The sequence below is a fragment of the Lactuca virosa genome, chromosome 1 (assembly GCF_052849685.1).
Source record: "Lactuca virosa cultivar CGN04683 chromosome 1, Lactuca_virosa_CGN04683_v6, whole genome shotgun sequence".
In the NCBI taxonomy this organism is placed as follows: domain Eukaryota; kingdom Viridiplantae; phylum Streptophyta; class Magnoliopsida; order Asterales; family Asteraceae; genus Lactuca; species Lactuca virosa.
In genome coordinates this window covers 164334266-164350150 of record NC_136426.1, presented here as the reverse complement: position 1 = coordinate 164350150, position 15885 = coordinate 164334266, and the positions used below count along the sequence as shown (strand labels likewise).

The 15885-nt window shown below is 39.4% G+C and overlaps 1 protein-coding gene across 1 annotated transcript; it reads left to right on the top strand.

Moving 5' to 3' along the window:
- Positions 1–12623: 12623 nt before the first annotated feature.
- Positions 12624–12962, top strand: LOC145123411 (uncharacterized). The gene has a single exon (XM_079058623.1). It carries the CDS (start codon positions 12624–12626, stop codon positions 12960–12962), a length of 339 nt encoding a protein of 112 aa, XP_078914749.1.
- Positions 12963–15885: the final 2923 nt, after the last annotated feature.

Here is a 15885-nt window from a genome sequence, read left to right as displayed (position 1 = left end):
CAAATTGCATGCTAGTTATAGGTTTAATACCTTGGAAACCATTTGCATGTATAATTAGTGAAAACATAGATCCAAGGTATTTAGGGTTGTATGTGTACCATAAGATGTTGTAGTATACTAAAACCCATTAGCTTTGGAATTTTGAAAGTTTGCATGTATATTAGAGAAAACATAGATCCAAAGAATCTAGGGTTGCATGTACACCATAGGAGTGTTAGAATGCGCAAAACTCATCAGCTTCAACTACCTCAAGACGTAGGCGATGATGTGCTGTCACACCCCGAACCAGACGGCGGAAATGTCCGGGGGCTTCCATGACTTCATTCTTGTAGTATCATCACAGTGTATATAATTGAAACATAACATCATCATCATCACACATGTAATATTACAACTGTTATTGGTTTAAATCAAATATTGTATTCCAATATTACATTCCTAAGTATTCAAAGTATGATGAAAACATAACATAACAAAATATACAGGTATTCTTGCTGACCAACCTGCTCAACGATTTCCTGAGAATACAAGTTAATTTAAAAAGGTCAACATATATAATGTTGGTGAGCTCATAAGCATGTTTAAGAAGAATGTTTTGTATTACTTTGTAAACACCAGAATGTCCGATATTTTCTGAAAAACGGTTTGAAATGTTTGTGTCCAATCTTGTATTAATGCATGTGTGTTAATATTTGTGAGAATATAAAGAGAATGACCCCAGACAACCCGATGTTGTCTGCTTATGAAAATGTTGGAATCTCAACACCCGAGGTTGAGTACCAGTGCGTGTAGGTTACCGTGTTTTCCACAAAAGATTGTTTCCCGTTAATTTTTATAATGGTGTTAATTCCTCTAAGTGAGTCGTTGTAACCATACATGATAATGACAATTTCGCTTGTCATGACATTTGTCAGACGCCGACTTGTTTAAGGTAAGGTTTGTCACCCTAGACTGGCCTAGTCTAACTGTAGCGAACAGCTCAGGTGTGGGGTGTCACTCCCGTATAGATCTATACATAAACTCTCGCTCTCTCTCTCTCTCTCTCTGGGAGACTCTGGTTATAACTACATGCTACGTTTGTACACTCATTTGGTGCCAAACGAAACGTCTCACTAGATCCTTAATCAAATTTACGCGAATAAACATATAAGGTATATTACAGGCCCAATAAACATGTAAGTGGACAACTAAGACCCAGTAAACATGTATATTATATCCCAGGCCCAATAAGCATATAAGGTAATTTCCAGGCCCAATAAACATGTAAGTGGACAACTAAGGCCCACTAAGCATGTAGATTATATTTCTGGCCCAATAAGCATATAAGGAAATTTCCAGGCCCAATAAATATGTAAGTGGACAACTAAGGCCCACTAAGCATTTAATTATATTCCAGGCCTAATAAAAGTATAAATGACGAAATCGATTCATGGGTTGTTACGTTGGTTGTTTAAGCTTTGTTGTTTACTAAATTGACATAAAAAGGCCGGCTTTTTGTAAATAGGCATTTTTGGTAAAAATGACACTTTAGGTCCTTTAAGACCAAAGATTTGCATCTAAGGCTAGTTTTAAGTAAAAATAACATTTTTAACTCACTTTTGTCAAAAATATCATTTATGCGTTGTTTTATAAAAATGTGCATTTTCGTCCTATTTATAAATAAATTTATCTTTTTGGCCCAAGTTTTAATAAATTTACATTTTCAGTCCTTCTTATCGAAAATTTACATTTTTGGCACAACTTTGTTTAAAGTGACACTTAAGCCCACAAAAGTCCAAAAAATTGCAATTTTGGCCCAAAAGCCGTGAAAGCCCAAGATGAGGCCCATTTGTGAAATTTACACTTTTAGCCCTTTTTAAAATCACAAATACGATAAAGATTCATATTTATCAAAAATAAATCCTTTTTGGTCCCTTAAAACCGTGAGTTACATATAATAACCTCATTTTTGATTATTTTGTCATTTTTGGCCCTCTTATGCAATTTCTTAGTTTTAAGTAACTTTGAAGTGTTTAAAACCTTTTCTTTGCATAATAACTTGCAATAAATGTTATGTTCTACAAATAACATCATATTTTAACATATCTTCAAGTTTATGAAGTTTCTAACACATAATCACACTTATATCATGAAAAACACACAAAATCATGCATATACACATAGATCTACACAAAACAACTTGTATTCTCCCCCAAAACATAGTAAAAACCGAAAAATAGGGGGTATGAACTCACATTGGTTTGAAGATTTCGGCTTTTGATGAAGATTGAAGAGGATCTCGGCCCTAGAAGCTCCTTGAGTGGAGTTTTTCGAACTTAAGATAGATTTAAGGGCATGGATCACGAAATGATATGTTAAGGAGTGAAGATTATCATAAAATGAAGCTAAAAACTTTGATGAGAGAATAAATTACCTAAAATGATGATCTTTGATGAAGAGTTTTTGAAGAACACACAGACTCACGAAATTTTAGAGAGATAGAGGGTGGGAGAATGTTGAATGTTGAGAGGAAGTGATTTGGAATTGAAGTGGTGAATGAGGGTGGAGAGGGAGAGAGTGGCCGAGAATAAGAAGGAAGAAGAAGAGAAGAGAGAAGATGAGATGTGACATGCATGAATAAATGAGATTAGCCTAGATATTTGAGGTATAATTGCTTGGAAATTCACCTTGTAATGTTGAGGTGGCACTCCCTAATTATCCGATTGTTTTTCTCTTTTTTTTATTTGTAGTATAGCCGAGAATGAGGGGCAAGGAAAAGGGAAGGGAAGGGTTTGGGCCATACTTGCTTATATTCGAAATTATGAGGCCCAAGTTGAAGATTTTCGGCCCATTGGGCCCTTATGAGGGTTTACGGCCCAATAGTGATGGGGAAGAAGGAGTTTACGGCCCATTAGGGTTCAAGAAACCATTTACGGCCCATTAAGGCCCATGATGAGAAAGAGTGACATTTTACCCAATAAGGCCCATGAGAAGTCTTATAGCCTAAAATGCTATTATTTAATGAATATGGGCCTATTTAATGCCCAAATAGGTTTCCTTAACCCGAAATAACCAAATTGAGAGTTCACTGGCCCATTAGGCCCAACAAGAGGATACTGGTCCATTCTGAATTTGAACCGGGATATTAAGGTTTCAAACCCATAGTTAAGTATATGAGATGCATTCAATTAGGTTTTGAACTTCACTCAGGAATTTTGGTTCAAATGGTTGATTTTGAATGAGCATAGTACATGATATCAACTTAGATTACAAGTTATACAAGAGTTGATTTTTACACGAAGACAAAATTTCCTAGCTAAAAATGCTTGTTGTGACATCATCCCCCCGTTAGATGGAATTTCGTCCTGAAATTCTTTTGAAAGATAGAACTATGAACGAGAGAATATGTGAGGGTACTTCTGCTTCATCTGGTCTTTGTGTTCCCATGTGCATTCCGGTCCACGCTCAGCGTTCCATCGAACCTTCACAATTGGAATGCGACTCTGCTTCGTACTCTTCACTTCCCTATCCATTATCTCAACCGGTTCCTCAACGAACATGAGATTCTCGTTTATTTCGATCTCTTCCAGATGAATGACAAGGGTTTCATCTGATAAGCACTTTTTCAGGTTCGAGACGTGGAACACGGGGTGTACGTTGCTGAGCTCCACAGGTAGCTACAGCTTATATGCCACCGACCTAATTCGGGCAAGAATCTCGAATTGTTCGATGTATCGCGGATTTAGTTTTCCCCGTTTCCCAAAACGGATCATCCCTTTCCAGGGAGAGACCTTTAATAGCACCCGATCTCCGACTTGGAATTCCAGTGGCTTTCGCCGTTTATCATCATAACTCTTTTGTCGGTCTCGAAATGCTTAGAGTTGTGCCTTGATTTGGATTATCTTCTCTGTCATTTCTCGAATAATATCTGGTCCTGTAAGAGTGCTTCTTAGTGATTGCTCTTTCGACAGCTAGGTGTCACCCACCTCAGCCCACCAAAGAGGCGATCTGCATTTGTGAACATATAAAGCCTCAAAAGGGGCAACCTTTATGCTCGTGTGATATCTATTGTTGTACGAGAACTCATTTAAAGGCAAGTGGGTATCCCAAGATTTGCCAAAATCGACCACACAGGCCCAGAGCATGTCTTCAAGTGTTTGAATGGTTTGTTCGCTCTGGCCATCGGTTTGAGGGTGGTAAGCAATGCTCATGTCCAGTTGTGTTCCCATTGCCTTCTGGAGCGACTGCCAAAACCGTGAAGTAAATCTACTATCCTGATCCGAGATAATAGATATTGGCACCCCATGAAGTCTCACGATCTATTTTATATAGATTCGTGTTAATCTCTCCATCTTGTAATATTCTTTTATTGGAAGGAAATGGGCGGATTTGGTTAACCTACCGACAATCACCCAGATAGCATCCAATCTGTCTGCTGTCTTAGGTAATTTGGTTACGAAGTCCATGGTAATCCTTTCCCATTTCCACTCGGGTATCACTGGCTATTGTAATAAACCTGAGGGCTTATGATACTCTACCTTCACTTTGGCACAAGTGAGACACTTGCCCACGTAGGTGGCGATCTCTGCCTTCATATTTGGACACCAATATTGTCGTTTGATGTCCAGGTACATTTTATCCGAACCTGGATGGACGAAATATCGTGTTTTATGAGCCTCGTTCATGACTCTCTCTGAATCCCCCAAATTTTGAGACCCAGATTCTATTCATGAAGTAGTAAGCTCCGTACTCTTTGGCTTCAAGGTTTTTATTCATCCCACGCAGCGTTTCATTCGCGGCATTCTCCGACTTCAATGCCTCTGATTGGGCTCCCTTGATCTGTGAGCTTAGGTGGGAGTGGATGGTTATCGATAATGTCTTCAACCGGCGACCTGATTATTCTTTCCTGCTCAGGGCATCGGCTACCACATTAGCCTTGCCTGGGTGGTACTTGATTTCGCATTCGTAATCATTTAGCAGCTCGACCCACCTTCGCTGCCTCATGTTCAGCTCCTTTTGGTTTAGAATGTGCCGCAGGCTTTTGTGATCCGTGAAGATGGTGCACTTTGTACCGTAAAAGGTAGTGCCTCCAACTCTTTAGGGTGTAGACCACGGCTCCTAGCTCGAGATCATGGGTGGTGTAATTTACTTCATGTGTCTTCAATTGCCTGGATACGTAAGCTATCACCTTTCCACGCTGCATGAGGACACAACCTAACCCTTGGTTCGAAGCTTCACAATAGACTACGAAGTCTTCGGTTCCCTCTGGTAAGGATAGCACTGGTGCACTACAGAGGGATCACTTCAAGGTTTGGAAGGCAGCTTCTTGCTTATCCGTCCAGTTGAAAGTTACCCCTTTTTGTGTCAAAGTGGTGAGGGGCTTGGCTATCTTGGAGAAGTTCTGAATAAACCTTCGGTAGTAGCCTGCGAGACCCAAAAATTATCGAATTTCCGTTGGTGTTTTCGGAATCGCCGAGCCTTCAATGACCTTGATCTTGGAAGGATCTACATGAATCCCTTCCTCACTGACTACATGACCCAAGAAGTTTACACTGCGAATCCAGAACTCACATTTTGAGAGTTTCGCGTATAGCCTTTCAGCTCTTAGAATTTCCAAGATTTGACGGAGATGTTGATCGTGCTCCTCCTTGCTTCGGGAGTATATGAGAATATCATCGATGAAGACGATTACGAAATTATCGAGGAATGGGCGGCATACTCGATTCATGAGGTCCATAAATGCTGCGGGGGCATTTGTTAGACCGAAGCGCATCACGACGAATTCGTAATGGTCATACCGAGTTCGGAAAGTAGTTTTTGGAATGTCCTCTTCTCGGACTCGGAGTTAATGATAACCGGATCTTAGATCTATTTTGGAGAAGTAACTAGCTCCTTGAAGCTGGTCAAATAGATCGTCAATCTAAGGGAGAGGGTATCTATTTTTGACAGTGAGTTTATTCGATTCCCTATAATCGATGCACGTCCTGAAGGATCCGTCCTTCTTCTTGACAAACAAGACCGGAGCTCCCCAGGGTGAGAAGCTTGGTCTGATGAATCCTTTGTTCAGCGGTTCGCTTAATTAACTGGATAACTCCTGCATTTCGGCGAGAGCTAACCTGTAGAGTGATTTGGCAATTGATGTGGCTCCTTGTATGAGGTCGATTCAGAATTCAACCTGTCTTTCTAGGGGTATTCGCGGAAGGTCTTCATAAAATACATCCGGGAAGTCGCATGCCACTGGGGTGTCTTTAATGTTTACTTCTTCTTTGGCTTTGTCCACAACATGAGCGAGGAAAGCATAGTTCTTCTTGTGCAGGCACTTCTGTGCCTTGATGCACGAGATAAGACGAAGATTGGGGCCAGACTTATCACCATAGATTATTAGGGTTTCATGATTGGGGAGGTGAAGACGAACTGCCTTCTCGTGGCACATAATATCAGCATGGTGGGGGCTTAACCAATCCATGCCGATTATCACATCAAAACTCCTAATATTTACCGGCATCAAATCTATTTGAAATGAATTGTTGTTTAGTGTTAATTTGCACCCTACGTAAACATCTTTGGTTGTTTCGGTTTTCCCATTAGCCATATCCACCGTGAAGGCTTCGTTTAGCTTTTGGGGTTGTTGGTTTAGTAAGTGTTTGAATTTGTTTCTAACGAAGCTCCGCTCGGCTCCACTATCGAATAAGATGCATGTGAAAGTGTTGTTAAGTGGGAACGTACCAGTAACAACTGTCGGGACTTGAACTGCTTCACCTTGACCCAACGTCAGGACCCTCACTGATCCTCCTGTTCCTTGGTTGTTGGCATTGGGGCAATTGCGTCTGAAATGGCCAGTTCCTCTACACCCATAATAAGTGTGACTAGCCCCAGTGTTATTGTTGTTTTTATTGATGTTGCGGATGTTGTTGTTGTTGTTGTTGTTGTTTAGTTGTTGGTTCGGTTGGGGTTAAGATCTGCAGTATCGAGCGGTATGGCCCTTACGGTTGCAACTTGTACACTGCATATCTCTGCATTATCGATAGTGGTGGTAGTTGCATTTGTTACACTTGGGCAGGGTTCCAGAGTATTGTCTGGTAGTAGTTGGTGTAGTCGAGGCTGGAGCATGTGGTGTTGACGCAACCTGAGCAGTATCAGCGTGGACTGCTACAGTTTGCTGCTTTTTCGATGACTCTTGGCTTTGTCGCCCGTTTCGTTTGTTGTCTTTGTTCTTCTTGTTATCTTTCCCCTCATGCTTGCCTTCAGTTTCTCCTACTTTTGCACCCTTCTTGTTGCCATGGTCGTAGAGCTTCTTGGCTAATCTTTTAGCACTGTCATATGTCTTCGGGTTAGCTACTATTACATTTCCTTGAATTGGAGAGGTCAATCCCCAAATGAATCTTTCAATCTTCTTTCCTTCAGACGTGATCATGCCTGGACATAGGAGTGATAACTCACTAAACCTCGAGATGTAAGCATCGATGTCAGAGTTCTTAACCGTGAGATTCCACAGTTCCTACTCCATCTTCTGGATCTCCCCTCTGGGACAGTATTCTGCCATTAACATTTCTTTCAGCTCCTCCCATGGCATAGCGTTCGTCACTGGGAGTTTCATGGACTCCATGTGACCATTCCACCAAGAAAGCGCTTGATCGACGAATGTGCAAGCTGCAAACTTCACCTTGCACTCTACGTGGCATCCACAGATCTCGAATACTGATTCAACTTTTTCCACCCACCTCTTTAGAGTTATCACGCCTCCTGTCCCGTTTAAGGTTCGAGGCTTGGCATTCATGAAATTCTTGTAGGTACAGGTCCTTGTGGGTCCTTGGTTCATCCCCTGGTTTGAACTTCCTGCTCCTTGCCGGTTACCTCCACCGTTTTTTCCATTGTGAATCTGTGTCAGTGTTGCGGTGACCGCAGCTGAAACTGCCGCTTGGAACGCAACTGAGTTTATCTCTGGTGGTGTTGGTGCCGTGTTGTTTCCGCGATTCGGTCTTTGAGGCATCTTCTGTCATGGAACGAAAAGATGTTGAGTATTTAGTGCACTCTAGTTTCGGGATTCCTTGAATATAGAAGAGTTTCGATGATTCGGTTGTGTGTGTGTAAGTGAGTGCATACAATCAACATGAAATAAAAGAAATAGCACACATAACAGATAACAATATCATGATAAAATATATTACTGCTTTCATTAATAATAATCTTTTTCATACATGAAAATTTGCCTTTTTAAGGCATACAATACGTGAAAGAAATAAAATTCGACAGCATAACGACTCCATGAGTAGTGTAATCACTTAATCATGTAGTCGATAGTACATAGAGTAGTACATAAAGGAAAATCATAACGGTAGTGGTAGTGGATGAACTGTCCCTAGTCGCGGCGAGAAGGGTCTGGTGGTGCTGTCGACGAGGTAGATGCACCCTGGAGTTTGGCCAGGTGATGCTCGGTGGCTCGAAGTCGGGCCTCCAATGCTGCCTGACGTGACTGATAGTCCCTGACCACCTCATGAGTCATCCTTTCTGCGCACTCAACCGCAGTTCTCAATGCAACCATTTGGCCGGCGGTTGCCTATGCCTGCTCGCCGATGTGACGCGTCCTCCTAACCATTACCGACAAGGCTCGATCAGCAGGTCCACCATGACTCAGGCCGTAGTAGTCCCGGTTCATACCGAATGGGGGATGCACCCCCTGATGGCGACTCCATCTCCAGATCTTGTGTGCCCATGGGGGCGTGGGACCGTTGGGACCCATACTGTAAGGGAGCACCCTGGCCATGTATGACAGGTCAATGACTTCGGACTCCGCGTCCGAGTCATCTGCGTCGCTACCATCAGCCTCCTCCTCATCTGATTCTACTACCGGTTCTGCCGATCCTTCTTCAGGTTCTTCTTCTTCTTCAGGTTCTTCTTCCAGTTCTTCCCCTGGCTCCTCCTCCGGTTTTGGTTCTAACCATCCACCATTCCCCTGGTTGGGGAAATAGGGATCTCCTGGATGATGGAATCTGGCCATAGGGTCTGCATGAGGGGTGAGAAGTGTGCATAAGGGAAAGCGCAGGTAGTTAGTATTCCAATTACTTTAATAGTATTTGTTTATGTTTGAGTTTCCTAAAAAAATTTGGATACAAGGTTGGTAAGTTTCTAGATTCACTGCCCACTATGATCACTCCCAACCACATGTTGGTCGTATTTTGAATAAATATAGTTGATCAGGCTCTATTTATCCCCAATACGACTACATAACTGTCCAGATTTAACCACGGTGTTCAGTTTCCTCCAAAAGCTTTTAGAGTTATAGTATTAATGCACACCTAGGTATGTATATTAATTATTTTATTCAGAGTGTTTTAGTCCCATTGTATTTATAGTTGCATATCTTGTATGATTAGATATGCCAGTTCACTATAACCAATGCTCTGATACCAATCTGTCACACCCCCGAACCAGACGGCGGAAACGTCCGGGGGCTTCGGTGACTTCATTCTTGTAGTATCATCACAGTGTATACAATTGAAACATAACATCATCATCATCACACATGTAATATTACAACTGTTATTGGTGTACATCAAATATTGTATTTCAATATTACATGCCAAAAAATTCAAAGTATGATGAAAATAAAACATAACAAAATATCCAGGTATTCTTGCTTACCAACCTGCTCAACGATTTCTTGAGAATACAAGTTAATTTAAAAAGGTCAACATATATAATGTTGGTGAGTTCATAAGCATGTTTAAGAAAAATGTTTTGTATTACTTTGTAAACACCATAAAATCCGATATTTTCTGAAAAACGGTTTGAAATGTTTGTGTCCGATCTTGTATTATGTGTGTTAATATTAGTGAGAATATAAAGAGAATGACCCCAGACAACCTGATGTTGTCTGCTTATGAAAATGTTGGAATCTCAACACCCGAGGTTGAGTACCAGTACGTGTAGGTTACCATGTTTTCCACAAAAGATTATTTACCGTAAATTTTTATAATGGTGTTAATTCCTCTAAGTGAGTCGTTATAAGCATACTTGATAATGACAATTTCGCCTGTCATGACGTCTGTTAGATGCCGACTTGTTTAAAGTAAGGTTTGTCACCCTAGATTGGCCTAGTCTAACTGTAGCGAACAGCTAAGGTGTGGGGTGTCACTTTCGTATAAATCTATGCACAAATCTCGCTCTCTCTTCGGGAGACGCTGGTTATAACTACAAGCTACGTTTGTACACTCATTTGGTGCCAAACGAAACGTCTCACTAGATCCTTAATCGAATTTACGCGAATAAACATATAGGGGGTATGAACTCACATTGGTTTGAAGATTTCGGTTTTTGATGAAGATTGAGGAGGATCTCAGCCCTACAAGCTCCTTAAGTGGAGTTTTTCGAACTTAAGATAGATCTAAGGGCATGGATCACGAAATGATATGTTAAGGAGTGAAGATTATCATAAAATGAAGCTAAACACTTTGATGAGAGAATAACTTACCAAAAATGACGATCTTTGATGAAGAGTTTTTGAAGAACACACACACATGCTCCATTGATCTATGATAATTTTCAAGCTACCCTTTGCCACCCTTGTTAGTCCAAGTTAGTGTGTCGGTTAACCACACATGCTCCATTAACGACTTGGCAAGGTCAAAAGTGCAATTTCATGGACTAGCATGATTTTCACATTTTTCCTAAAGTAACTAAGATTGGGAATTTATAAAACATTTAGTTTCTTTATATTTACCATTATACTTATTAATGAGAGAATTAATGTCCTATCCTACCCGTTCGGCTAACGACCCTCCACTAGTCAAGAGTGCGGTGAGTAAGAGTGGATGCCCAATGAAGGTCATTTTACATGCCACTTCCTTAAACACCCCTTATACACCAACTTCGTGAATGAGGCCTACTAACAGAAAGAATGACTCATCTTATATATATATATATATATATATATATATATATATATATATATATATATATTAATCTTTTAATATTATAATAGTATAAGGGTTGTATTTTAAACCTTTAAAATAATAGGGTTTCTGAATTTTAATATTTCAAAATTAAACTTTTAATTAAATTTTAAATTCCAAAGCTTTGAGGGTGCAATTTGAAACTTTTCAAAATTACTAGTTCAAATTTTAAATAATCAATTAATCTTATAATAGGACATTATCTTAAAATTTGACCATTATCTTTTAATTAGATGAGGATATCCACTACCATATCAGAAAATTCGATTTTAAACAGTTAAAAAAATTTTAGGTAACAATCCTTATCTAATTTAGGCCTAAAATCCGAAAAATCTGCCAATAGACGATCCAACTCGTCAAGTTAGGGCATGGACTCGTCGAGTTCAGCAGTCAGAGAGCAAAAAACGATTTTGTTCCAGCTTTAGAAAAATCACAATTGCATCAAATATAACAGAAAAAGACCCTAAGCTCTGATACCACTGATGGGTTTTGAGCATTACAACATTCCTATGTGCACATGCAACCCTAATTGCTTTGGATCTAGGTTTTTGTCAAGTTATACATGCAAATAAGATTTCCAAAGCAATAACCCTATTTCTAGTATATATATAAAACGAAATTAATAGGGTTTAGATCTCACCTCTCTTGTTATATTGTAATAACAAGTAATCCTTCTTCAAGTCCTTGACCTTTGAAAGCCTAGTGCCCCAAGCGTTGCACCTCTAACGGAGTCACAAACACCACAAAAAAATAATGAGTGAGAAGGAGGCAGAAATCGGCTAGGGTTTTTCTTAGAAGGTAGGCAGGCCAATTTCTTGAGGCTAGGGGTTCCTTTTATAGTTAAGGATGCTAGGGTTTTCAACTGCCAAACCCTAATTCCCTTGCTTAGGCTCTAAGCAATCTATGGACCCCCATATGATAGGCCTTGTACGAAAACTCTATGGGGCTTGCCATAGATTTTCGTCCACTCTCCATCAATAGAGTCGAATAGCCCAAAACTACAACAATCACTAATTTACATAATCAGTCCCTGTTCATTTAATTAGTTCCTTTAACCACTAAAATAATTCCAAATTAATTTCTAATCAATACTAATTAAATAATATGATTTCTAATTAATATATTATTCTTATAATATACTAATAAACCATTTAATAACCTCTTTCTCCAAAACTCATCTTGTCCAGTTGCTATGGTGAAGGCAACCCAAAAGGACCATGCTACTATCAGATCAAGTACATACCAATCGTAGTTATGGGCTTAGACACCTAATCCAACATATATATATATATATATATATATATATATATATATATATATATATATATATATATATATATATATATATATATAAACAAGTTCCTTTTTTTGGGCCATACCAAAAAAGAAATCTAATTTCGCAGCTTTATACAGGACCGTAGTTCAGATCCAAAACCAACAGTAAACCAAATCTATTTTCTATGGAGATTGAAATCAAACCATCTGAAGTAAACCACTTTAATTGAGTTCACTTTAGAAATTTTCTAAGCAAAAAACCAAGTCAAATTTTTTTCTGATTCTTGTGGTGGAATCATAAATTGAACTGCAATGTCGGGAGGATAATCTTCCCAACCACCAACAAAGGAACTCACGTCATTAACGTTCCAATTCTTGGTTTTGACATCGAAAAACTACACAATCTGGATGATGCGCATGGAGGTGCTACTCGGGATTCATAGTGTCTGGGATGTGATCGATCAAGAACTAGATGATGTGAAGAAAAACAACATCGTAAAAGGATTGTTGTTTCAGTCAATTCCGAAGGATTTAATTCTTCAAATCGGTAATCTTCGAATCGGAAAAAAGATGTGGGACACGATTAAAACTCACAACCTTGGAGTCGATCGAGTAAAGGAAGTGAGACTCGAAACTCTAATCATGGATTTTGAAATTCTAAAGATAAGTGACACAAGCACCATAGATGAATTTGCAGCCAAATTATCTAGAATTGCTTCAAAATCCACATCACTAGGAGAGGTTATGACTAAATAGAAGCTTGCAAAGAAGTTTCTTACGAGCCTCCTTAGGTGATTCGTGGACATAGTTGTTGCCCTTGAACAAGTTTTAAACTTTAAGACGATAGTTCTTGAAGACATGGTTGGTAGCTAAACCCTTATGAAGAAAGAATCAAGGGAGAATAAAAAGTAACTGAGACTCAAAAAAATTACTTTATTCCAAAGTAGAATCTTCTAATAGAAACACCGAATCATCAAGAGGCAGAGGTCAGGGTCAAGTTAGCTAGGAAGAGGATGTGGTGGTGCACTTGGTCGGGGTAACACCCAAAATCACAGTCACTCAGAATCCAATAAAACTCGTGATGATAAAAAAAACAAAAGGAAAAAAGAACATGAATAAAGGGATTTCTCAAATATTCAATGTTACCAGTGTGACAATTATGGTCACTTTGCTTTAAGATGCATGGACTGAATTATAAATCTTGAGGCAAACCTTAATCAGACACACGAAGGAGATACGATTCATGAAGAAGGGACATCATTTATGATGAATACAATTCAAGAAACAATGTTTTTAAATGAAGACAAATATATCCCTCCAAAAGTTAAAGCAAATGTTGATGAAGACAGAATTTGGTACTTAGACAATGGTGTAAGCAACCACATGATCGACAACTACTCTGATTTTTCAGATTAAATAACATAACAGGAAATGTGAGATTTGGAGATGGATCGTGTGTTAGCATTAAAGTAAAAGGGTCAACTTTGTTCCAAGGAAAATGTGGAGAGCAAAAACTAATGAAAGGTATTTATTATATCCAGTCACTTCATAGGAATGTTATTAGTCCCGGGCAATGTACAATAGCCGGCTGTGATATTCGAATGCGAGGTGATTTCCTAACCATGCGAGATGGAGGCGGGAGATTGCTTATGAAAGTCCCAAGAATTGAAAATCTACTTTACAAAATAAAGTTAAAAGTCGGTAAATCACATTGCTTGCAAGTCAAATTCAATAAAGAAGCTTGGGTAAGGCACACATGACTTGACCACATTAATTTTGGCGCAATAAACTTTATGCACAAGCTACTTAAAGGGGTACTGGAAATCCAACATCAAAACCAAATTTGAGAATCTTACATGGTTGGAAAATAAACAAAGCAGTTGTTTGCAAAGAAAGTTAAGTATATAGGTACAAATATTCTCGAGATGGTGCATGGAGATATTTGTGGACCGGTTGATCCCTCCACCCAAGCGGGTGATATTTATATTTTAGTTCTTATTGATGATTATTCTAGATACATGTGGTCTTTTCTTTTGAAGCACAAAAGCGATGCATCTAGAATTATGAAAAAATTCAAGACTTCAATTGAAAAAAATAACAGGTAAAGAGATTAAGACATTCCATACGGATAAAGGTGGAGAATTCATATCAGATGAGCCGAACCATTTGGTGATTAAGAAGGGATTTCACATATGTTTACGGCTCTTTATGCACCTAAAAAATGGTATAGTCTAATGGACAAATCAGACTCTACTCGAGATGACATGCAGCCTAATGAAAGTGAAAGATATTCCAAACCACTTTTGGGGTGAACCGGTACATCATACAACGTTCATCATAAATCGTACACCTACTCGAGAATTGGTAGGTGCAACACAATTCAAGAAATTTTATGGTGAAAAGCCAAGCCTTGAAGACTTGAAAGTATTTGGTTGTGTTGCATATGAAAGAGTAGTCTGAAAACATTTGAAGAAGCTTGATGATAGGTCCCGTCTATTAGTGTATTTTGGAAAGGAACCTAATTCGGGAGGATTTCGGTTATATAATCCATGGGAAAATAAAATCATTACAAGTACCTATGAAATTTGTGATGAAAACAAGAAATGTCAATGGAGTGATGAACCCAAAAACGAAGCTGGAAATAGACCGGGTACATCCACAGTTTTTTGGAGTATTGAAAAAGGAACCTAATATAATGTTGGTTCGAGCCCAACTGTAACACAAACCAAACATGTCACGACTCCAAAATCACAACAATTTTAAACTTTTCAAAACAACTCATAATATGAAATATTTACAAATCATTGTTTCCAAAGTGTTTAACAATATCAGAGTCTCCTAAAATAATAAGGCCATGAAGAAGGAAGATGTGTACGGTCACGCCTTCGCCTTTCCGCGATCATCAGAAGTACCTGAAACAATAAACTAAAACCGTATGCCAAAGCTTAGTGAGTTCCCCCGAAGTACCACCACATAAACAAAACAAACAAGAACATGCATAAATGAGCCTTCAGCCTGACTGGACCGCCTCGTAGGGCCTACAGCCTATCTGGACCACTCCCAAGCCTTCGGCAAGACTGGACCGCCTCGCAAGGCCTACAACCTATCCGTACCACTCGACGGGCCTTCGTCCTAACTAGACAGCCTCGTAGGGCCTACATCTATCCAGACTACCCCAGGTATTTTGGCGTTCAGCACAAAGAAGGACCGCCTCAACCTAACCAACCATAACATGTCGACATATACATAACATATAAACATATAACCAATCCAAAGACAATAGGAAAATCTACAGATCACAAACCGCATGCTAACATCCTATATACCAGGATACCAATCTATAAGATCTCTAAAGCATCATAACATACCATCATATAACAGGATATTCAATCCAATGGGCCGACCTTGGTGCCTTCGACCCACAAGTACAATGATGAAGACTCAACTCTCAATCTGAACAATAGTAGATGAGGTCTCGACTTTGAATCTCAGCTCTAACTGTCACCTATCCATCCAAATGACCAATTCTTAAACACAAACCACAATACCCAAAATACCCCTAGTTAAACTTGGTCAAAATCAAAGTCAACACCTAGCCGAGTCAACCTAGCTGAGCCAACCCGACTGAGTCGAATCAGCCAAGTACGTTGGGCATACTCTTCTATACGCGGGGTTTACT

Coding starts and splice junctions, on each gene's coding strand:
- LOC145123411 (XM_079058623.1), top strand. CDS start 12,624: ATGGAGGTGCTACTCGGGATTCATAGTGTCTGGGATGTGATCGATCAA.